The 24,967-nt window shown below is 41.2% G+C and overlaps 1 protein-coding gene across 8 annotated transcripts in view; it reads left to right on the plus strand.

Annotated features, from left to right (window-relative positions):
• The window catches only part of ncor1 (nuclear receptor corepressor 1), a 56,006-nt gene that overhangs the window by 20,352 nt on the left and 10,687 nt on the right, over window positions 1-24,967 (plus strand). For 4 of the 8 annotated variants that reach the window (XM_035626399.2, XM_035626400.2, XM_035626402.2 and 1 more), the window contains exons 11-26: window positions 329-419; window positions 562-740; window positions 864-918; window positions 1,057-1,164; window positions 8,378-8,511; window positions 9,305-9,594; window positions 12,651-12,716; window positions 14,823-14,959; window positions 15,059-15,152; window positions 17,856-18,303; window positions 18,434-18,557; window positions 19,010-19,187; window positions 19,862-20,029; window positions 22,509-22,675; window positions 23,761-23,875; window positions 24,488-24,573. In XM_035626399.2, the coding sequence (XP_035482292.1) occupies window positions 329-419; window positions 562-740; window positions 864-918; window positions 1,057-1,164; window positions 8,378-8,511; window positions 9,305-9,594; window positions 12,651-12,716; window positions 14,823-14,959; window positions 15,059-15,152; window positions 17,856-18,303; window positions 18,434-18,557; window positions 19,010-19,187; window positions 19,862-20,029; window positions 22,509-22,675; window positions 23,761-23,875; window positions 24,488-24,573 (2,440 nt within the window). The remainder of the gene's footprint in view (window positions 1-328; window positions 420-561; window positions 741-863; window positions 919-1,056; window positions 1,165-8,377; window positions 8,512-9,304; window positions 9,595-12,650; window positions 12,717-14,822; window positions 14,960-15,058; window positions 15,153-17,855; window positions 18,304-18,433; window positions 18,558-19,009; window positions 19,188-19,861; window positions 20,030-22,508; window positions 22,676-23,760; window positions 23,876-24,487; window positions 24,574-24,967) is intronic. The other 4 variants (XM_035626398.2, XM_035626403.2, XM_035626401.2 and 1 more) reach the window with 4 other exon arrangements.

The following is a 24,967-nucleotide window of genomic DNA, read 5'->3' on the forward strand; positions in this document are numbered from 1 at the left end:
AAGTAAATGGAGGGCACTAGGTGGTGTGTGTTGGCCTACATTGGGAACGGACACTGGCTGTCTGGGTGGGAGACAGGGTCAGGATCCAGCGTCTGGTTCTTTGCTGGGGCGGAGGATTTGTGTTTAGATTATTCATTCATTAATAATGGGTACAGTGATTGTGAAACAAATGTGAATACGTCATGAGAGCTTGTAAATTGTTTTTCCCCAGGAAAGGATGGAACAGAACTGATATTCACTTTGCACAGCATACAAAGTCCATGCAACAGTAAAAATAAATGCATTACATTTTGAGATTTGTAAAGCAATGTGTCGCTTTTATCTACAGGGTTGGACAAAGAGGAACTGGCCTCTCTGCAACAATTGCAAGAAGTGAGCATGAGATTTCTGAAATCATCGATGGGCTTTCTGAGCAGGAGGTTGGTATGCCTTTGAAATATTTTGCATATATATATATATATATATATAAATATATATAAATATATGCACAACTTACAAGTAGAAAAAATTGGGATATGGTTCTTGAATATCTACAGCTACTTTTCTGTTCATGCTCCTCAGAACAATGAGAAACAGATGAGACAGCTGTCCGTCATCCCTCCCATGATGTACGACTCCGAGCAGAGGCGAGTGAAGTTCATCAACATGAATGGCCTGATGGACGACCCGATGAAGGTGTACAAAGCCCGGCAGTTCATGAATGTTTGGACGGAACACGAAAAAGAGATATTTAAGGAGAAGTAAGTTGTTTTTGTTTTGTGGGTGGCACAACATGCCCAGATCCCAGTTTGTCCATGTGAATCTGTTTTGCAGGAATGGTTTATGAACCCATATACCACCTTGTACTTATATATTCTTTGCAGGTTTGTCCAGCATCCCAAGAACTTTGGGCTGATTGCCTCCTATCTAGAGAGAAAGGTAAACTGTTTTCTACTTGTATATTCACATGATTAAAGTATGTTTCAAGACTTAATACAGGTGATACAAATGAACGTTTATGTGAAGACTAGACAGAAACAAGCAAATGTTTGAATGTCTTGCGATTTCTTGTTTCAGTGTGTTGCTGACTGTGTCCTATACTACTACTTAACCAAGAAGAACCACAACTACAAGACGCTGGTGAGGCGAAATTATGGAAGACGGAGAGGAAGGAACCAGGTAAATGTGAGACTTCATGTTATATCTCTCTCCCTCTCCCGCTCTCTCCTGTCATATTCATTAATCCACAACCTGAGCTCTGAATCTGCAGGACTTTCCTTTATGGAACTGAGCAGTGCAGCTGTTTACTGTAGAGCTATCGCACAACTTATCAAACATCTGTGAACTATTTCAGCATGCATTTTACTGAGAGACAAAAGGCTAGGCCGGGGCAAGGGTGACATTCTTGGGACCCGTTCTTATTCAGAAAAGTCTGTGTGTGTGTGAGACAAAAGAAAACATTATTTAAATGTTTTATTTTACTGGTGTTACGCCACAACACATATAAAAGCAAAAGGAGCATAAACAATTAATACTGGTGACACAGAACAGAATGGTTTTAATAATAATGTGAAAGCAATTAAACATTTCCATTACTGAAACATCTAGAAGCTGGATTCATTTTCAGGTAGGACTGTCTGCTTCATCCAACTGCTATGTCTGCTGTATCAGTCTCCCCAAAGATGTATTTTTTTCACAATATCAAGTGGTGCTCTTCCTGCAGTGCACCAAAGTGAAAATGACTAAGTGATCACTTATATACTCATGTATGTTGTTCTTCTGGGCTCTGTATTATTATTTCCTTTGCATCAACATCCAGACAAGAAGATCTAATGTCTCTCAAGTCTGTTGGGGGACATTAAATATTATTTTCACTCGTTCCGTTGGATGTTCTCTCCTTACCTCACTGATCTTGTGCTGAGTACATTTACTGTGGAACATGATAGTTTGGGTGTAGACACTTTCTTTACATTGGTGGAGGTGGAGAGCACAAGAATTCTTGGTTACATCTTAAAACTGTGACGGTTATTCTTATTTTCCTGAGAGACAGGTCGCTTCATGGATGACTTGCCTCTAGTTAGACTTTTAGTCTTTGTACCGTTCTTAGTGTGTCATCAGTTGAGAGAGGACTTGTCTTGTGAGCTACACGTTAGCTTGCTGATGAATTTCTTGTGTTTTTGGAGCTCATGGTCGTTTCATTTGGTGGATCTATTGTAGGTTGACTCTTCTAAATATTAGGAGACCGTGTGGGTTTTGTGTGAGGAAAAAATGTGAACATTGGTCCAAAACACACATTTCACGATTCATATCAGACTGTTGCAACAATGACAAACACAGGATAAAATAAATTCTTAGCCTATTGGTGTGACTTCACAACTGCAGTTTGAGTAAGTACAGTGAGTCATTCGAGAGGGAAGGAAGAGTAGCAAGAGTGAGCAAAAGCAAGAGCAATGGAATGTAGGGTGAGTGAGTGAAACAGCGAAAAAGCCCTCTGTGAGAAACAGTCAGCGCTGGCAGCTTATCTGGTATGTGCTTTTTTTTTTTCTTCATTTTCCATTTCCTATTTCATCTGTGCCCCAGAGAGCGACAGCGAGAGAGCGAGAGAGAGCGCGAGAGAGAGAGAGAGAGCGAGAGAGAGAGAGAGCGAGCGAGAGAGAGAGAGAGCGAGCGAGAGAGAGAGAGCGAGAGAGAGAGAGAGCGAGAGAGAGAGAGAGAGAGAGAGAGAGAGAGAGAGAGAGAGAGAGAGAGAGAGAGAGAGAGAGAGAGAGAGAGAGAGACCCCCCTCTCTGGATTTCGAAAATGGTACAGCCCAGCCATCTGACAGGCCCAAAAAACTCACTGTGCTGCTGTGAGTGCCAATCAAAGAGGAGTGCACGGCAGGGATTACCTTGAGTGACCCTGCATAGATTAGTGTGTGCATGTGAGATGGACAATTCTTTGGGCGGCTTAAGCGGCCTGATGACACGCTTTCCTGGAATATGTGCGGCGGTGCCGTGGCCCGGCAGCCCTTCTAAGGAGCTCTGCTATGGTGCTGTCCTGCCCCTCTACTGCTATCGTTACCACCGCTATGGAACTACCGGAGGCTAAACTCACTTTTGCAACACCAGTAAGCTGTGGCTCACAGCAGAGCAAGGGCTTTTTATGAGCAGCAAATGAGCTTGCAGGTATGTCACTAGCTTTGAGACCACAGAATATAATTTATTTTTTTTTACTTTTATTGTCCTTTCCTGTCGTTTTTGTTGGAGTCTAATGGCCTTTTTTCTCAGGCAGGTTGTTTCTTAGCCTGCATGTTTACTTCAGGCTTGTAAGCAGTCACCCTCAGCTATATTAAGATGTTTTTTTCTAGGACATGTGCAGACCTTTTTTTTATTTTTACAGTCAAGCTAAGGCGGTGTTGGACATGTGTGTTCATTTGTGTTATGCTCTGGGCTGTAATTTTTTTTTTTAATGAGAAAATGTATTAACTACTTTTTTTCAAATTTTATATTTTATAGTACGTAGTTTATGAGAAATTAGACATTTATGTAAAATGTCCCAGCTGAACCTTATTGACGTTTGATCTAAATGACTATCCTGACTTGCTTGTGAACATACAAAACACCAAACATCAGCTCAGCACTCACAATGCACACGCTTGTGGAAGCCTGCACAGGCCAACCCCCCACTGTGTCTGCTAGCATTTCACTGGATATTTTCAAAAGTAGAACTTGCTCCTCGTGTCTGAGGGTAATGCTGCTCTGCTCTGACAGGAACACGGCATCTCTTCTTTATTTGTTGTCAGCTACTAGCTCCGCCTTTGAAAAATTAGTCTCCACAATTGTTTTTTGTTTGTTTCTTTTGCAGTAAAGGAACCCTTTAATTAATTAAAATTTTGTTTGAATTCAGCTTTGGTTTGCACTTTTGGTTTTGGTTTGACTGTTCATTTGGAAATTAAATTAGAGCCAGTTGTAATATAGTGTATCCTTTATGATCCTGTCCTTTATGGTCTTGTTAATGATTCTTTAGCACTGCGTAATATTTATCTGCGTTATAGCCAAGGAAATATGGTTCTCTATGATTATGTTGTAACTTTATGCTGCAACTTTCACTTTTATTTTAGCAACGTTCTAGGGTTCCACTGTTGGGGACTTACCACAACATAATATGGTTATTGTCATGGTGTGCTGGTTCACCAGAATGCTCTTTTGTTTTATTTAAGAGATGTGGTTATTATCAGTTTTCACATGAGTTCAGAAAATTAACATTTTGATCAAAAACAGAACAAATCAGCTCTAAAACAGACCCATTGCTGTGGTCCCGTCATATTTTTTTGATCCAATGTTGTTGTCCTTGGGGAAAAAGAATTATCTGTTTTTCATCTTTTGTCAGGAGAAAAGACAAAGGCGAAAACAGAGACTGTGTAGTGTGAGAGGAAAGACGGGAAGAAATTATAGCTTCCATTGCAATCCTGCAAAAAAAAGTTTTTACCAAAGCCATTCCTTAAGTTCCATCTCCCCTGACAGTCTAAAACACCTGCGCTTCAGGCCACACTTTGTCGTCTAACTTCGAATACAAACACAATATTAGAATGAGCATAAAAGAGGAAAAATATGACAAAGCTCAAGTCCGATGATTTTGGTTGGGGGGGTTGTAATGTAATGTAATAGGTGTACAATCTGTAGGAGCTACAAAGGGCTGGGAGTGTCTGCTGCACACCTTTATGTGACAATTAAGTCAATGATTTGATTCAATTAATGGCTTATTGTCAGCACTTTTCATGCTGATGGAAGCCAACTGCCAAAACAGATTGGAATGGCCACTCATTAAAACGTTATAAAATGGAGAAGACAGAAGTCTTCTCCTGGAAACATGATACAGCTTTTTGTTTTGTCTAACTTATTTCTTACTCTTTATTATAATGATTTTAAAGTGGCGCATATATTTTTTAAACCTTATTTAGTACATTTTTCAACCATCAATGCTTCGGATAATGCATTTTCATCAAAAATAAATTCATACTATATACCATTTGTTAGAATGCTGCTGTTAAATGTTAATATTTTAACAAATTCTTTACCCCTTTCATTAGCATTTACTGTAATGAATTGCATGGTTGGAGGTGATGCATATTCATAACTAGTATAATAATAAAAGCAGTATTCCTCCATTGAAATAGCTTGAAACAAAATTGAGATATTCCCCTTGTGGCCAAAGTTCTGTGGTATGAAATATTGACTTGTGGCTCTGTTGTTTCCCTAAATCAAACAGGATTTGTGATTATGATTCAGCAAAATAGGGGAGAAATTAAAACTCAAAATGTTCAGGTCAGGTCAGGAAAGAGCTTCATTTAAAACGCTAGAAACCACAGAACCACAGGGCTCATTGACTTTTGGAGAACATCTGTGTGGAGGCTCTTTACGCAGTGTGGTTGAAGAGGCAGGAATGACATGGCTCTCTGACGACCTCCAAAGCAAACAACGAGTGCTCCCATACCGGACCAGAACAGCATCTCAATGAAGGATATGTATGTGGAGAAAAAACTGAATCTGCAGGGCTTTCCTTTATAAAACTTAACAGTGCAGCTGGTTACTGTAGAGCCATCAAGCCACATTACAAAATATTCTTGAGCCATTTCACCATGCATCTTAATGACAATAGCTTCACACATTTTTGAAATTAAAAGCATTAGAGAGGCGATGGGTACCCTACATGCAGGTTGTATGTAGGCGACTATATAGACACTGTATTTGTCCCACCTGCGTTTTACTATGTTACATTACAGTACATTGATTGAACTGAGGCTTTTGTCCAAAGCGCCTGACAATAAGTGAATTCAACCATGAAGATATTACCCAAGAATCATGCGACTACATAAAAATTCAACAGGCGAAACCGCTTCAAGTGCTCCATTTCAGAATTATTATTGTTCATGTTTTGATGATTCATTAACATCAAATGTCTATTGTAGTGTTTTGCATTGTTGCTTCATTGTAGATCTGTGTGCATCTCTTTCTCACTCACTCTCTCACGCAAACACACTGACCATGGATTACATGCACTAGGCTTCGTGACGTACTTCCGTTTCAAAATAATGCTGCTTGTCTGTTTACCGTTACTGTGTTTACTCACAACTTCCTTCAGAGTTTTGTCACGAGTGTATGCAGGAAAATGTCCAAAAAGGGCCCTTTTTTTCAAAAGAGATGAAGAAGTACTCAGTGCACTGCTGTGTCCCACTTTGTTCGGCGTCATTGAAATGTAATGGCGAACTAAGTTTTCATGGGTTTCCGCACTATCCCGAACTGAGGAGACGACGACTGGTAACCATACGCCGGGATCATTTCTCCGTCACCTCTCACATGAAGGTCTGCAGCAGGCACTTCGTTACCGATCAGCTAACGAAACAGCGTCAATGTTGAACCGGACCGGAAACACTTGAGCAGTACTAAGTTAAACCCGGAAATGGCATTGGCAGCACCTGGAGAAATCCCGCCAGTGTCTGTTTTTTTGACAGGCAGGTTCCAGCATAAGCTCGGTAGATAGCACTTTTGTTCAGCTCCAAAAGCTATTCATCTGGATATGCCCTCCTAAGTAATATTGCTACAAAGTTTTATGAAAATCCATCCGTACCTTTTTTAGTTATACCTTGCTCCAGGCAGTGCTGGCATGCAGGGTAATGGATGGCACCATCATATTTAGAATTCTGGCATGACCTGATCTGCATCAAATAGTAAAGGCAGAAGCATCAGGTTTGCAACAGTCTTGACAAATAAGCCGATTACGGCAATGACATCAGCTACAAATCAAATTTCCAGTTTCGTCTACAAGTGATTTAAAATTGGAAGGCTGTGAGCTGATCAGCCGAATATAAAACATATTGGGTAAAACCAATAGTGCATCATATGCAGTTTTCTTGTAAATATTATACATTTGATTTTGCCAATCATGTAGCTCAGCTCCTAGAAGGTAAAATCCTTGTGATTAGTGGCTGGTTTCCTGGTAAGATGTGGTTCGAGCAGCCATAAATTCTGCATGTCGGGAGACACAGGCTTGAAAACAACTACTGTCTGATTAGCCAAGGCTGACTGATAAACTGACTGTGCTTCTAGAAAATGTTCAAGCTCTTCTGAATCAGGATTAACTGTGTTGGCTACCACTCTCCTTATGTGCAGAGCCTTGTTGTTGCAAAATTGACTGACACAACCCTGCTTTTGTTTTGTTTTTCAAATCCTCGTCTTTGCCTCAGTCCATTTCTTTTGCCTTTGCCATTGAGAGAAGCACATTCCTTGACCCCATCTGCTACCAGCATGGGATGTTTGGCTTGGCATAGCCAGACTTGTTCCAGCACAGCGCTTTCATGGAGCAGGCAGGAGGAAGCATTCTGTGGTGCACCGCGCCAGCGGTGATGATAAAGAATGTTGCTCTGCCCTCAATCACTCTGTTGGACCGGTTTTTAGAATCCAGTTTTGAATGGTGTTTTCACTCTACGTATGTAGGCAGTGATATTGATCTGAACAACCGCCCAACATTTTTATTTTTATTTTAAAGTGCTAAGATCATCTTGTCTTCGGCTTATGAAGTTCTTCCTTTTTATCAGTTACATTGTAGTATACAATTTATAGTGTTCTAGTCTGCGAAACAAACGAGGCATAAAAATTGGCCATGCTTCAAGTTTCATTATTTTCTAATTAAGGCAGACAAATCAGAGAACACTGTCTGCAATACGTTTTATTTTGTGTGTGTTTAGTATGTTTTGTGAAGACGTGAAGATCATCCAAAAATGACATAGCCTTGAACCTTCCTGGCTGGGTGTAAAATAAGGTGTTTCATCTTCTATCTAGTCATTGCATTTGTTTTATCTTAACTTTTGAGGAAACCTGAAACCTTGAGGACTTGAAGGTTTAGTAACCAGTTATGCCCCATGCATTTCTGCCATTCACCTTACTTGGTCTGTCTGCTATCAAACAGAATATTCATGCAGTCTATTCAGGCTCATATTCTGATGTACAGTTTTCGATGGTCCTCCGGGCTCACAGGGCTAATGCAGGCAATGCTATACCATTAGAAGCTGGCTGTTGCTTGTAGCAGGCAAGAAACCTTGACTAGGAAGTATTAAAATGTCAGGAAGGATGGTGTAGTGTGAGGGTGTGTGGCAGCTCTATGTAGTACAGTCTGTATCATTGTTAAGTAGTACATAGAGCAAGATGCATTATGGTACAGCCCTCAAAATGCTTGTGGTGGTTGTTTGAATGGCTTTTTAAAAACGCATTACAGGATAATTTTTTACATCTGAATTAAAATATTGATATCGCTAAGGATTGAATAGCTAGCACTGCTTTGTATTCCCCCCCACACATTTACCTTTTTCTTATTGTTTCAAGGGGAAACAACTAAATATTCTCCCTTTGTGTTTTGTCTCCAGCAAATAACACGTCCCTCACAAGAAGAGAAGACAGACGACAAGAACGAGGAGGACAAATCTGAGAAGTCCGAGAATAAAAAGGAGGACGAGGAAAAGAAGGACGAGGAAGAGAAAGATGAAAAGGAGGATTCTAGGTGAGTTATGAATAGTTGTTTGTCCTTGTGTTATTCTAGTCGCGTTAGGCCCCGCAGGTAAAAATACTTGGTGTCAGACTTTGGCCCACAGACTTTGATTATTTCAGGGAAATGTTTCATAGTTAAATGCATGTCATATATATGTCGGTGCTTTCAGTTAATTATAGGCCGTAACACTGTCATTGGTGGAAACAAATTTAAAGCTCTAATTTAAAAAGTAATTCTCGTGTTTTAAACATTTCACTTCAATGGTCCTGTGACCCTGTACAGTTACAGTTGTGTATACCAACAACATGTTTCCAACCTATAAACAAGAACATAGGACTGAAACTTGTGCTGTATGAAGCAATTCTGGATGTAACCTATTGACGTTGAATAGGAATGAGTACAAGAGTAAAAGATTCACAAAGATAGCTTCACATGTAATGGCACTGGCCTTTTTATTATGCTGTATAAATCAGTTAGTGTTGGGTTGCCCATTATAATGATACGATTTGTCATCCCCAGGCTCTTGGTGGTGTGATGCATGTTTTTGGTCTAGAAATGACTTGGAGGTGGCAGAGCAATATCTTTTTTTTGGTGCATTGATAATAAACTAGACAACTCGCTAACTTGTTAACAAGTCTGTCCCATTTGACTGCAGGCAAACTCTTAAATGCTTTCCTTGTGTGCTCAGTCATTGAGGAAAAGAATAGATCACATAAAAGGGCCTGTTTCTGCTGAGTCAGAAGGGAATCGATATTTGCTGTACCAACGGTCTCTAAAAGGTTGCTCCCCCTCTCCAAAACCACAGGGACATTGGCAAGGACAAAGACAAGTGTGACGGTGGGGAGGACGAGGACGGAAAGGAGCAGAACACGCCGCGTGGCAGGAAGACTGCCAACAGCCAGGGCCGCCGTAAGGGAAGGATCACCACACGCTCCATGGCCAATGAGGCTGCAACTGTGGCGGCTGAGGAAGCACCTCCCTCTGCCCCTGAGCCTGCCTTACCAGATCCTCCACAGCTCTCTAAAGCTGATCCGGCACAGAAGGCCATGAAGGATCCTGCAAAAACTCCAGTGTCTGCCATGGATGCCAGCAAAGGTGAATTCTCTCGGGCATGCTCTCTGGAAGTTGTTGAAAATATTTTTTGCAACACAGGCGGACACAAAAAATTAAAACCAGGTTTTTTTTGCAATATACAGGTTATGACATCATGTTAATAATACAGACATACAATACATACATATACGTAATAATACATATGATAGTTTCATGGAAATAATCAACTCACGCACCTCTTAAAACACCGGAGACCATTTTACGCTTGTGCAATGCAGTGTGCCAACAGGCATTCATACATAAATGCTTAAGCTTCTTTCAATGTTGACATGCTACATATTGCTAGCTTAGTTAGATTCTCCACAAATACAACCACTCTGTCCATTTTACAGAAACCATGAGAACAAATGTATAACTCATTAAGATTTACTGGCGTGAACCAGCAAGACTGTAAAACGATGGCGGCTCCCTAACTTTTGAAGTGGTTGTGAAAATGTGATTGTCCATTCTTCAGATATTGATATTCCTTTAGTTCATGAGGTTTCACTGATTCAAGGAATCAAAAGACTTTTTCATGAAAGTATTCCAAGTTGTGAACATTGTCATGCGAAGTCTATTGCTGACTGTCACGCAACTTTGTTCATCAAATAAAAACAACACTTCTCTCAACTTGAAAACACTTTTTGGCTAATGTCCGGCTTCGGGCATTGAGTTTTTCTTGATTTGATAAGTTTGCTGCTCTTTAAATGGAAATGTCCTCACAATGGTCTGCAGAGCGGACACGTCTGAGCAAAATAAATTGACCTGCTTAGAGCAGGGTTTATAGTTTTACAGACATCAAAGGCCAATTTTCTAGAGCTTCAGAAGTGAAGCATTTGGCATTGCCACATTTTGGAGACATTTTTGGAGAGGTTTGTTAGGCCTGTGGGTTTCAAAAGGTTAAGAAGGCATATCTGTTGTTGGTCAAATATGATGACAAAAAATAGTTTGAGTTGTTTTATTCCAATGCTTAACAATCACATTTTCTATACAAATACCGCGATAATATTGTTATTGTGAATTCTTTTGGCCACGATAATCGCGTAGTGAATCGTGATAGCCCTATATAAAACCTTAGAATATAAATATGTGAAGAAAGAATGTGCAATTAAGTAATCAGAGTATTACTTTCTCTCTCTTAAATGGTATATATACCAGAGCTGTTTCAGTGGACAGTTGGTTCAGTAGGTTCAGACATCTAGTGCCAAGTGTCAGACAGACTCTGTCTTGCACTGCGCTCCACTCAGGAAGCTCTTTGTAGTCTGCCCATCACCATGGTAATCCACTGTTCTGGTTTAGCTGTTGTCATGGTACTTAGTCACGCACTTGTACTCCTCCACCCCTCGACGTCTGTCTTGCTGACGGTGGCAGCTCAGGTTTTCACGTATCCAAGTCCCTGTGTGATAAACCTGCCGTGGCGTTAATCTGAATCATTAATTGACCGTTTTGTAAGTGTGCTGTCGCCACCTGCTCCCGCTGCTGTCTGCTGAGCTCTGCCTCACTCAGCACTCTTACGTTATGCAAGGGTCTCTAATGTGATTAATCAACCTTCTACATTGTGTCCCTCTATCCCGTTAACACCTCTGACCTTTCTGACTCTGTCCTGGGCATATCACGGTTCACGTAGGACTGTGTCAACTGTTCACTTGCTCTGTTGTAACCCCCTCGGCTACGGTGCTTCTTAGAAATAATTGTGCTGGGCGCAAAAGGGCAACTATCTGTCTGTCTTTCCCAGTTGAAATGGTGCCAGGCAAGTTTAGGAAGCTGCTGATTCGTGTGTGTGTGTGTGTGTGTGTGTGTGTGTGTGTGTGTGTGTGTGTGTGTGTGTGTGTGTGTGTGTGTGTGTGTGTGTGTGTGTGTGTGTGTGTGTGTGTGTGTGTGTGTGTGTGTGTGTGTGTGTGTGTGTGTGTGTGTGTGTGTGTGTGTGTGTGTGTGTGAGATGTCACACTATAGACAGACACACGGCCTGTTTTCTTAGCCCAGAGATTAATTACTACCCTAGAGGGGCCTAACCTGTCACAGGGAGAGAATGTTAGTTTTACTGGAGGAGACGGAAGCCTTGTCCGGGAGAAATGAGTTTAACTAAGTGTAACAGACTGTGTGGTTGGAGGACCTCTGATAGGAGACGTCTTAACAGTCGGAATTGATCTCCTCATCTTCGAGGTGGGGGGTGGGCAAGCCTCCTGTTAATGTCAAGGGTACATCTGCTGCTATATTAGTCCAAATGTTTACACAGTCTCAGTGGGTGCCATGGAGTAGAGTGGGCTAGAGTTCACTCAGCCCCCTCCACACTAATCGTGCACTTGTGTGTGCGTGTGTGCGCGTGTGTGCGTGTGTGTGTGTGTGCGTGTGTGTGTGTGTGTGTGTGTGTGTGTGTGTGTGTGTGTGTGTGTGTGTGTGTGTGTGTGTGTGTGTGTGTGTGTGTGTGTGTGTGTGTGTGTGTGTGTGTGTGTGTGTGTGTGTGTGTGTGTGTGTGTGTGTGTGTGTGTGTGTGTGTGTGTGTGTGTGTGTGTGTGTGTGTGGGTGGGTGTGTGTGTGTGTGTGTGTGTGTGGGTGTGTGTGTGGGTGTGTGTGTAGTCAAGCTAGCAGCAAGCAAGGCAAGAAGGAGTGTGTACGAGATGCGCAGTGTCACAGTAGAAGGGGTGGGAGGGCTTTGGGCCGTTCCTCTATCTGACTATTTGTCTCCATCCAAGGCCTTTTCCCTGAGAGGGAGGCACAGCTCTAAACTCCTTCACTGTCTGGTGCTACATCAGCTGACCAAGGCCCTCCCCCCGTGGATTAGAGAGGAGGAGGGCTTGTACTGGGCTGAGGGGAAGGGGGGGGGGGTAGAGATTGTGAGAGGAAGAGAGTGAGCTAGAGCAAGAGTGTAAGTGAGGGAGCAGTTCTTGGCAGCCCCTGAATGTAAACAGATTATTAGATTAGAGAAGAAGACTGCCGTAGAGAGGACTGCCACTCTCTCTCTGTCTGCCTGTCTCCCTCCCGTCCTCTCTGTTGCTCTCTATCAGTCTTTCTCACTGTCAGTTCTTATGGGGCTCTCGTTTGTCTTCTCTGTGATTTAGCTGGTGCTGGTGAAACCGGAGAAACTTCTCGCTGGACCGAGGAGGAGATGGAGGTTGCCAAAAAAGGTAGTGTTTCAATTAATTTCTCTCTCGCTTTATCTCTGTCGCTCAGTTTCCGTGGGTCCTCTGGTTTTTATGATCTTTGTTTGCCCCCCACCCCCCCTCCTCCTGTCTTTCTTTTTTCCTCTTGTGATTATCTGATGTTGCCTCGCCCTGCCTGTTTCTTACGTGCAATGCAGGAAAGAACGTGCGATGCATTCACGTTGATAGAAACCTGTACTGCTGCTTTACTGGAAGCTGTTAGAGACCCATGGAGTTTTTTTTTTTTTTTTGTCTTTGAGCGGCACTGCTCTGCTGGATTCTCAGAAATGATCTCTTAAGGCCATCCATTAAGCAACAGTGCCTTTTTGTGGCTTCCTCCAGGATCGCTATCTATTATTCACATTCAAACACTTTGTTGTATCCTCTTAGAAATTGTAAGGCCACTTTGGTCTCGTAAATTCTTTAAAATGTAGCATACTCTGCCTGTTCTTTGTGCACCGCTGCCGACAGGTCATTTGCCATTTGAGTGTGCCCCCTCTCTTTTTTGTAGACTTTGTTTGTATAGGGTCTTACATAGGGTTCCCTGGGATTAAACACTGGGGATTTAATGTGGATTAATCAAGGCAAGATTTGCCTTCCCCTTCACAAAAATACATTGCCACTATGATCTCCTCAGGCATTCAGACATGCAAATATGTCTGGACTAAAGTACCTAAAAGAAACCTGCTCAAGCTCCTCTAGTCATATGACAGAGTAGGTTCAGAAATCAGTTTTATGCTTTGCTGCCATACATGATCAGCATGTATTTTGAATACAGTGGCCCTCTTTGTTGTAGTTGCAACCTATTGATTTGCATAAGCACAACTAATCAGATCCTCTCTCTGACAACATTTTACATTAAAAGTTTCATAAATACGGCCTTTTATAGCAGGGCTGTTACATTATCCTATGCTATCCTACACTAAGAGGTATTTCTTCTAAAATTTGCAATAATAATAATATGCTTGCCATGCCATCTGCCAAGCCAAGAATTTTAAATTCAAATATTTCAACATCTGCTCAGTTTTGTCAAAATCTTAAGGCAACGATGTTTGTACAAAATGAGTGGGCAGATTGTTGCCATGGTGATACTATTATACTGTTACTTCTCTAAAATGTTATGCAGGTCCTGGAATGAGAAGGGTTAGGATTAACCCTTTCCGTGGCTTCATGGCTCAAAATAAGTACACTGATTAGCCCTGACATTAAAACCAGTCGCCTGATTTAATATTGTGGCTGATCGGTGCACGTGATGGTCCGGGTGACACAACTTGTGTGAAAATCTGTTGTTTGCAGTCCAAAGGAAACTACAATCTTACAGTGGACTGAAAATTCCTTTTGATAGTGAATATTAAATGGTATAAGTTTATCTTTTTGACTGATAGATGGACTTATGACTGTGGTCAAAACAAACAAAGCTACTTGGAGATCTGAGAGTAAACATCTTAACCTGTGTGTATTGGATGTTTTAGATTGTCTCTCCGTGTTGACTGTATGTTATAAAATCGCAGTATGTTATGGATCGCTCTGAAATGTCCCAATGGCCTCATTGTCTCCTTTGAGTGGAGAAGTAATGGGGCTTTGTGTTTGGCTCTGTGGTGATTTGTCATTTGTCTGCCACCAACCCGCATCTCAGTAAAGCTGGGAGGACACAGGGGTTAGAGGATTTAGAGAAGAGATGTCCTAATGTCAAAGGTAAATAGCAGTCTGCCAGTTCACTGCAGCTGGTTCAGTGAGACGATCAAAGCTGATTGTGTGTTAAGGTCAGTGTTAATCAGGACGGGGACGACCAATCACATGCCATAGCAACAGGAACCCCAGGAGTAGTAGAAGTCTAATTTTACAGCAATACCAAAGTTTACCCTCAACAACAATTAGCAGCAGCAATGCAGCAGTTTTTGATTGTAAAGAGAGACTATTAAGATTTTTTTACACCATCCTCTTGGATCACAATTATCATCCTGATACAACATGTAGACAATTGTAAAGTGTGGGAGTTTAATTTACCATTCGTGTATATATTATACATGACAAATACTCTAATTTGTATTCTGTTAAATATGCAAATTGTGTCTCTTTGTCTGGGACCAGGGCTAGTTGAACATGGGCGAAACTGGACGGCCATTGCCAAAATGGTGGGCACCAAAAGTGAGGCGCAGTGCAAGAACTTCTATTTCAATTACAAGAGGCGCCACAACCTGGACAACCTGCTCCAGCAGCACAAGCAGGTACGCGATTTGCCATCATCCCTTTCCGTTCTGGTCTGTCAATGGGCTGTTGTAACCATAATGTATGAATGCAAGATTCCCATTTTTTGTGTTTCCCAGGACACGAGGCGGGCTCGTGCTGATAGGTCTCAAGGTGACGGTCTAGCCACAGCATCACCCGATGATGATGACGACAACGCGGATGACAGTGAAGGTCAGAGAGATGGATAACGCGTGTACACGTTTGTTTTGGACTTTTCTTCCTGTTTATCCGAGTTTCACGCCCTCAGTGCAACGTGGATGGAAGGACACACAACAGGCTTATTTTTTTAAATACAGTTTTTGTCCTTGCCTATGAGCTGTGAAACTCTGTGCCTGATAGTACAACGTATTTAGTAAAGAGACAAAGAATGTAGTGATTAGTACAGTGCAAAGCAGTGACGCCTGATCCAAAAACTCGAGTTGATGGCAATGTGCTTGCTGTCTACTAACTGTAGTTTTAATGAGAGGGGGGAAAGGATCAAATAAGAAGAAAAAGCAAGGGGGGTTGGTGAAATATATGAACTAATTCTGCCTACTGTTGCATAACAGCTCTTGTCTTTGAAGATTCCAGAAAGCCTTTTCTTTGAACACAAAGTGCTGGTTCTCTTGTTTGATCCTGTCCACTTGCCTAAATCCTCACCAGAAATCCTTATCTCTGCTGGCAATATATGGTATGGGCAGTCTGCTATGAAAAAGTCGGCTATGTTTAAAAATAGAGAGCAGCACAGGACATTACTGGTTTGTATTATCAACAATTTGTTCTTTTGAATATTGGAAGTTGGACAACGTGTCCTATTTGTTGGACAATGTTCATACAAACCTCCAGTTCACAAGATAGGCATTGGCAACACCAGTGGGTCACAAGGTTTTCTGTCATGTTTTTGTTGCTACCCTCCTTTCTTTTATTACCCTCCACATTTCTTTTATTTACGAGCCTTTATTACCATATGCGTGCCTTTAAACTTGCTGTGAACATAGACAAATTAAGAAAAACACAACAAATTTCAAAATGAGTCCAATACAATATACAAGCATTCTCACAGAGAATCATAATTAACCAAAGATCAGTCAAACATACAAATAAATATAAATGGCCGCGTTAACTCGAGGGGAGTATAAAATAATCCCCAACCTCAGTATTACAAGTCTCCACAGAGTCTCCAAACACCGTAAATACAGCAGAGAAACTTGACCCGTTGCTGGTGATCTCTGTCGGACCTAACAGGTGGTCTGACACTCGTGCCTGCAAAGAGTCTAGCAACAAAAATAACCCAACAGTGATACAAGAGAAGGACATTAGTTCCGCTATAAAATAAGAGTCAGGTCCTCTTTGACATGTCAAACTAATGTTACCATTTAATTATTTAGAAAACAAAATATTCTTTAATTATCCATAAATTGTTTTTAGAACATAAAAAATAAATCGTTAAATTAACTTGAACTGCATAACTGACTCTGATGGCAGCTATGATAACTTGGCCTTGGTAATCTGCAGCCTGCCCATCTCACATTATACATTTATACATAAAGCCACAAGAGTACAACTCTGTTCAAGTGCAATGACAAACTGATTGTTGCCATTTAGATGTTTAGTAATGCTGCTCCTCTGATTTAAGTTTGATGCATCTGCAAATGTCATGGCATCTGGATCACCATCACCATGGCAACAACTACAAACCAACAGAAGCAGGCATATTTTATGCACAACTTCTATGTTAAGGACTCAGATGTTGTTATTTTTCAGTGTCTTGTATACTCTGTGTATATGCAAGTTGGCATTTGAGACCTTAATGTAAAAGCAAAAGATGATTAGTTTGTATCTTGAAGAGATTTTTGTATCTTCAAGGTCTTCATCATTGTACAAGCAGATGTAAGTGGTAGAAAGCGAGGTCCTTAAGTGAACAAAGGTTGTTCGTAGATTAAATGCAGTAGTAACTGGTAATCACGTCTGCATGTGTGCTGCAGAAAAAAAGTGACAATGGATATATTCCAGATGAGTAGGAAAGAAATATGTGAGGCATAAGATCACTTGGTTTCATAATCAGTTTAAGGTGTATGTCATCACGTGTCAATGGCAATTTACTCCTTTTGATAGCAACACTGAAGATGACCAACTCAAAGTAACATTAATGGTACCAACACTTTCATGGCGCTAGATAGTTTCATTTGCTTTTTATGAATACCGTTGAGCTGCCTGCAGCCAGGTCTTGGTGGTTTGTCTAAGGTGTTTTGTTGCTTCCTCTTGTGTAATTGGATTTACACAAGAAATACCTATATTACTCTTCCAAGAACAGGTAATATCATATAACATTAATGACAGACACAAAACTTTGCAGGATGTTTCTTATTAAGTTTTGCCGCCAGGTCAAGTAGCTAAATCGTTTTCTTAACGAAACAGTATTTGCTGCCACAGATATATGGATGCTTTGAATGAGACTTTACATTAAAATGTATCAATCGGTCACACAAAGTTTTTATCAGTTGATTAAAAATGTCAAATGTTTCATTATAGTCCTCGGTTTCAAAGGTTACTTTTTATTTTGTCTTCTTTTCGTCATGAAAAATAGTGCATCAATAAATGTTTTTCGTGATCGTTTTCATTAATTAACTCTGTTTCACATGCACTTGGTTTTCCCTAGATTTTATATCTTACCAGTATACAGATTTATTTCTTTGTTTGTTATAAATGGATACCATGAATATGATACAAGTGAAAAATACAAAAACGTTGCATCAGGTCTACATTCATTTTCAATATCTTAATTATTTAGTTTGTCTTGTCCTGACAATACAATTTGCATAGAAGCCTTGTTAGTATCAATGAGTTTCGAGTATTCTTTGACATGCACCAATTCATCTTGTCATGCTTCCTTAGGTGGTGACAACAGCTCCGACACAGAGAGCGCCCCCTCCCCCTCTCAGACCGACTCCTCAAAGTCTGGTGACTCCAAGAGGGCAGACAGCGCTGCAGGAGATGCCCAGTGCTCTGACCAGGACAAGGGTCAAGCCGGCAATGGAAAGGCCCCGGAGCCCTCATATGGGGAACTTTGTGTCAAGGAAGAGAAAAGCCCAGAGAGTGACACTGGATCTCAGGAGGAAAGGGCCAGGGTAGCTGCCTATGCAGGCTCGGTGCATCCCAAAACGGAACCTCAGGATGTGGACATGAAGACTGGAGAGGTTCAGGTTAAAATGGAGCCTGAGATGAAGGAAAAAGGAGAAAAGGGTGATCACGGTGACATGCAGAGGGATCTCCATTCAGATAATGACTCCAGTGCCACCTGCAGTGCTGATGAGGATGTGGAAGCAGAGCCTGAAAGACAGAGGTGTGTTTTTTTTTTCATCCACTTTTCCTTCATGACATCATCTTCATGTTCTCATATTGTGTGTACAAAATTTCAGTTTTACAAAAAACATTCATGTTACTGAGAACGTTATGCATTGTGGCCCCGGCAGGATATTCTCCATGGACAAGCCTTCATTGCTCAACCCTCCAGGCACGGTGCTGGTATCCTCACCCAAGCAAACTCAGCTCAACATCCAGCAGCTGCACCAGAGGGCAGCTGCCATCCCGCCTATGGTTAGACACAGTTTCGCTGTGATCCATTTTAGACTCGTAGATAGGCAGGCAGCGGGTTGAAAACATACTCATACATCAATCATTTTGAGCAATGTTTATTCTGCCCAGACACGTCGTGTCCTGTGCTGCTGTTTTTTTGTGATCTGTACATCTGGATCTTTTACTAAGGTCTTGGTAAAAAATAAATAAATATATATATATATATATATATATATATATATATATATATATATATATATATATAGTCATTCTTTTATAAATGGTTCTCAAATGTGTCTTATATCTTGTCAAAGCTAAAGTTTCAAGATATCCAGGGTTCTCTAATGTTTCTTATACAGATATACAGACAATAAATGTTTAATTTGATGTTTGGTCAGTGCTCTCTGTACAGTGCTTTAGTACAAATGTTCTTGCATTCAAACTATTCTGGACCCTTGTCTTAACTCATCTAGGTGCCCGGTCCTTTTGGACCTGGTGGCGTGCCCATCAGCGGTTTTGCCATGTTGCAACACCAGATCAAAGCAGCGCACGAGTCTGCGCACCTGGAGGAGAAGCAGAGGCAGGATCAGGGAGATCTGGAGCGCAGACCCCCCTTCAATACCCGCAGCCCCACCGTGCTCGACAGAGACGGTAAGAGAAACAAAAACCATCCTCATCCCTCCTCCTCCCTGTTCATTGCTCTTGTCAGCCTCGTCCTGCTGTGAGCAGTGGACTATTTATAGCTAATGCATTATTTTTTTTGTGCCCCAATCATTTTTTGTGCAGTTTTGAAAAAAGGAAACGTTTGAAGGTGATCTGGACAGTTGTAGTGTGGTTCAGCCTGAGCCGAGACAAAAGACGTTAGCTGACCCCGTTTTACTTGATGAGTACTCGAAGCTGTAGTGTGCCGTGGTTCTGCCTCGTGAATTACCTCTGGAAAGAAAGGGACTGTGGAGCTTTTTGAAGTTGAATCACTTGGGCGTGTCAGCAGATGACACTTGCTGCTTCTGTGCGCTCAGACAGAGTTTAGCCACTTAGCTTCGAAGGGAGAGTGGTGAAGTCCCTTGGCAGACTGCATTATGGCTTCTTCTTTTTTTTTGCAAAGCTTTTAGCACCTTTTAGCTGAGTGCTGTGAAGAGCAGAGCAGCTGTCAGTAAGCTGCTGGGCTTTGGCACCTAGATATTTATTACATAGGTTTCAGGTGGTGTGTGTCCAGGTGGCAGTGTTAGTTGAGTCCGTTCTAGGTCAGCTCAATGCTCACTGGCATTGAGTTCTTGTTTTAATAGTGGCTGTCTTCCCTTTGTCCTTATGCCTGTGTACTGCAGGTAAGCTCTTATCCTACATGCCTTATGACATGAAGCTGGCTCTGGACCAGGAGGCCTTCTCTGGTCGGCCAGGCTCTCCCTACAGACTCTCTCCTAGGGAGCTGAGCAGGGCCTCACCCCAGCCTGACCCCAACGCCCCCAATGCCTCCCGCTACAGTGTGCCGCCAGGTAAAAGCACACATCTTCACTTCCTACTCCCTCCCTTCCTTCCTTCCTCCTTCCTTCGCTGATCTAAAGTAGCTTTATCCGATGTGCATTGAGCCTTTTGTGTTGGAGGCACTTTGTTGACTGTGGGCTGCAAATATTACACGTTTGGACTGTTTGGATATTGATTGTTTCTATTATCTTTATTTTACTCTCATCCAGGTTGTGTTTATTCAATGTTTAGCTCACATTAGAAATTTGAAGCGTCTTCTAGAGTTTCTCTTAAGGTATATTGAATCAGAAGGTAACAGACTCATACATTTTCTTTAAGTAGTTTTTTCCTGAGAATGTGATACTGAGAAGTCCTCTTATATAGCTTTGTTTAATAGGTGCTGTGGTAGAGCGCCATTAAATAAGAGCCGTTGTCTTTGTATATGTTGGGTCTTTTTTTGTTTGATGATGCATAACACTTTTTTACAGTTGTTAGCATTATGGATTTATGCTTTTGTGGTTGCACTGTGTGCTTGTACATGTGTCCCAGTACAGTGAAGTTCAAGCAAGCACCAGCCAGCTCACTCTGGTTCTTGAATAGGTTGGCGATGTTATAACTGCAGCAAGTACGTCAGTGCATTAATGAGATATTTTTGCTCTGTTCACCAGAGCACAGATAAAACAATATTTTTTGAGACATTCTTGTCTCAAAAGGAAGCTGGTGTGGTTTGTAAATCAGAGACAGTCAATAGTTGCCATCATCACCATTTTATTTTTACTTTTTTGCTTAGAATCACATTACATTACCTTATTGGAAAAGTTACTTCAAGTATAAATCCGATATTGCCATGGCTAAGACTAGGACATTTTTTGAGAATTAGTTACTCAATGGCATTGAATCAGTAGCAAGTGGATTCAACGCCTTTGGATAACTGACCTTCGATGAATCTATACAGACTTCAGTTACCTACAGAAAAATATAAATGCACAACACCAACCTGAGAATACACAGAATAATATGCATGCACATGGAACAGTGACTATGATACAGAATTGTTATTGTATCGAACAGAGAACTCTTAGAAATATTGCAAAGAGTAATAATATACATTTTTCTGTAGCTCTAATGAAATCGCTCACTACAACTCATAATGGAGCACACATGAATAGACATTTCTGTGTCTGTTCTATATGAATGTGCTTTTTATTTTTGGAGAATTAACAACACTCACACTATTGTACCAAGATCTGAAATGAAACCCTTATAATCCAATTCGTTTTTATCATCACACGTGTTTGACATTGCTGCAGGGGTACATTGGATAAGTGTATTACATTTCAAGTTCAGATATCTTCTGTTAAGTAGTTATGATCAATTTGAAATCTATGAAAAAGAAAATGGAATTTAACTTTGTGAGTTTAGTTATGTCACCAACATCACCTTCTCCACTTTCACTGCTGTTCACTACATGTTTACTAGAGTATTGAAATATACGGTTAAATTCCATAATGATACTCTTACATCTCTGTTGCGGCACTGGGGGCTACATATGGGGATGATTTTCTGATATTTGCAAGAGTTTTATACTGATACTAGAGTAAAGAAATGTATTTGGGTAGCAGGTGTAGGATCAAAATTATAAACAAGTTTGCTGTCGATCCTGTTAGCAAATTTTGTTTTCCCAGTATTTTGCAGACCTGCATTCATTTACTTTATTTACGGAATTATAGTTCAAGGTCAGTTGTAAAGGCTCTGCTCTGCTGGAGGAAAGCAAAGAGGTGCAGTCCAAAAAAATAATGTTGTTGTTGTTGATGTTGGAGTGACATTTGGACTTTTACTACTTGGACTGAAATAGTTTCTCTCGTTTCTCGTGGGGCAAACCTATTTCTTGTGTCCTGACAAATCGTTTTTTGTCACCGATGGTGAACTGTAGCATGAATGTAAATGTTTGACACACAGGCCCCTCTGCCCCAGGGATTTATCAATTCGTCATGGAGTGGCTTGTTTTCTTATCCCCGTATGAGCCGGCAGGGTGATGACGTCCATGCCCGCTGGAGGAACTCTCATTCAGACATTTGCATTTTTGATTTTGTTGAGTGCAAAAGCATGAGGCGTTCTCCCTGCAGGGAGATGACTCCCGGTCAGTGTCTGTATGTTTGTGTGTATTATGATCCATTTCATCGTCTTTCCCAGGAGACGGTAAAGCAGACAGAAGGCTTGGGCCAAGGTTACCTCAGGCTGAGGAACAGGCTATTAACTAACATCTTCAATACTCACTTCTCGACTCACTGAAGTTTTTTATAATGGAGCTGACGTTCTTTGATGGGAAATTCAGCTTAATATATGTTGAGTGGATTGGAGCTGTGGTGTCGGGGCAGTCAGAAACTATCTTGTGATCTCATTGCACATTATATATTATTATCATTATATATTAGTATTTATTGCCCAAATGTTGGATGACAAACAGTTGTGTCAGATAATTTTTTTGGTCCTTTTTTATATTCCCACCAGTCCTCCACCCTGCCCCCAACCAGCTGGTCCAGAGTATGCAAGATGGCGTCCGTGTGACATTCAGCAGACCCACTCGACCTCCCAACATTCCCTCTCCTCCTCCACTCATTCCAACCACCAAGCCAACGGACAAGCCCTCCTTCATCCACGGAGGCTCCATCTCCCAGGTAAGGCACGAGTGGGACGATGATGTTGGCCAACTGGTGGCCCCAGTAGAGCAACTCTCCTCTGACTTTTCTACACCAAGTGCACCTATTCACAAGAACGTTGAGACAAACCAGTGTTGACAAATTTAATTCTAAAATTCATAAATTTGCCGTGAGTTTTTGCTTAAAATTAACACATCTAGGGTTAATGGTGGAATGTTTTCCACAACAGACGCCATGGCCCACTAAAAACCCATTTATCCAAGGAAAACCTCTGCACTGTGTGGTAAGTTATATGACTGGTGCCCGTCTTAGTGTGTAATCCAGACATTAACCCTAAACAGTAATAAGAACATTCTGTGTTATTCAGTCACACTGTATTTGCACAAAAGCTGGATTTGCACAACAAGCAACCCGGTTTACTTTCTGAATACAAGAGAAGCTTTGACCCAGGAGGAGGCGGCACAGTCTTTTATAACATAATGTTTTTGTTCATCGGCTTACTGTTAAATTAGTCTTAGTGCTTAAAAATGACCATAAATTAAAAAAGAGAAAAAGCACTACACATTAGATTATTGACATGGACAAATGCATCTCAGCAATGGATGCAGGTCCCCTTTAAGTAAACTTTTTTTCCTCATAACAAATCTCAAGTCATTTCAAGCTATAATCAATTTGTCATGTACTTAAACTTGTCATAAATAATTGTTATTAATCAAACAAATGAACATTTTGCAGGGAATGAAGGAAGTGAAAAATGTGCCCACTTGAAGTGTACAGCTTTTTGACGGTCATAACTTGAGCTTTCATGGTAGTTCAGCTCTACTAAAATGGACCTGGTGTCCTGTGTGTGCTCACATTGAGTGTGCTTGGTAACGGTCAACACAGGCCCACAACTTGGCTCACTGGACCATTGTGAAAAGTTTATCAGTCAGGAAAAGTGTTTATGACTTGTTAATTGACAATATCATTTCAATATGATTAAAACATCATATACCACAGTCTTAAAAAGGAATTACTTAACACATGAATGAGCATCAACATCAATTGTTTTGATGAACACAGTGGCCTCACCTCGGAATATGTTCTTTTCCCTGCTTTTGCAGGGAACGCCTGGCACATACCTCCCACCCCATGCCGTCTATGGGTCAGAGGGGACGAAGAGCACCGTGGGCTCCATCTCTCTGGGTCTGCCTCGGCAGCAGGATCCCAGCAAACCGGGTAAGAATGCAGACAATCACATTACGACGCTACTTTATCAGTGTTAAGTTCAAACAGACAGGAAACCAAACATGAGGCTTGTTGTGAACTAGAAAGTTTGTATGCAGCTTTAGTCAGACATTATGTGACAGCACCACCTACTTTAATGCCACCTCTGGAGGATTATTATATTTACAGGCCACAAGGCTACATCATAACATTTAGCTAGAGCAAGATTTTATTGTTTTATTGGATTCATTTTCCAGTCAGTGTTCTAACATAATAAAAGATGGATACATCCGAACGATGCGGTTTTCTGTGCAAACCATCTGCTTGCTTCTTGCCAGTTTCTGTGATGACTGAAAATAAAATATGTGAGAAATCATCTATCCATAAAGGAAGACAGTTAGAATGTCACTTTAATCTGCACATTGCATGGCAGCTCCACCATCCGTGTGTGTGAGTGAATGGATGAGAGGCTAATTGTGCTTTATTCACTAAGGTAGAAAATCAACATATAGGTGTAGTGCAATTACCATTATTTTGAAAAACAAGCTTTTGGTTTTAACGTCCCTAGATGACATCAATCACGCATAACTTAACTCTCCATTTCTTCTCTTTGCTCTTCCCCAGGAGCTGCAGTTCCATCCATACAGGATGGCAGAGGCAACCCATCAAAGATGGGCGAGGGTCTGGCTTTCAGGGGATCAATTACTCAGGTAATGACTGGAGAATGTGGGGGTTTTATAGGGTAATTGTACGATAAAAGCTATGAATTGATAAATCGTGAAGGAGAGTCATTCTTTAGCAATGTTATAGGCAGTGTTGAACTGGATGACCTTTTCATTCTCCTCCGTTGAGCAATTTCTCTTATTCAATCCCTGTAACCACAGGTACTTTGTCAGCCACTGTGGTTCAAAATTATATGTTTTTTCTCTTTTACCGTTTCATTTGTGCGTTGAGTCAAGACATTTCGTAGGCTCTCCCTATCCATCATCCTTTTCCTCTCTTTTCCCATTTTGCTTTTAAAATAATCAGCCACATACTGTACTGCTTCATCTTTGGAACAAAGTAATGGCTAAATGGTTGTTTCATGCCTTTCATCATCGGTGC

Source organism: Scophthalmus maximus, chromosome 2, assembly GCF_022379125.1.
Source record: "Scophthalmus maximus strain ysfricsl-2021 chromosome 2, ASM2237912v1, whole genome shotgun sequence".
Classification (NCBI taxonomy): domain Eukaryota; kingdom Metazoa; phylum Chordata; class Actinopteri; order Pleuronectiformes; family Scophthalmidae; genus Scophthalmus; species Scophthalmus maximus.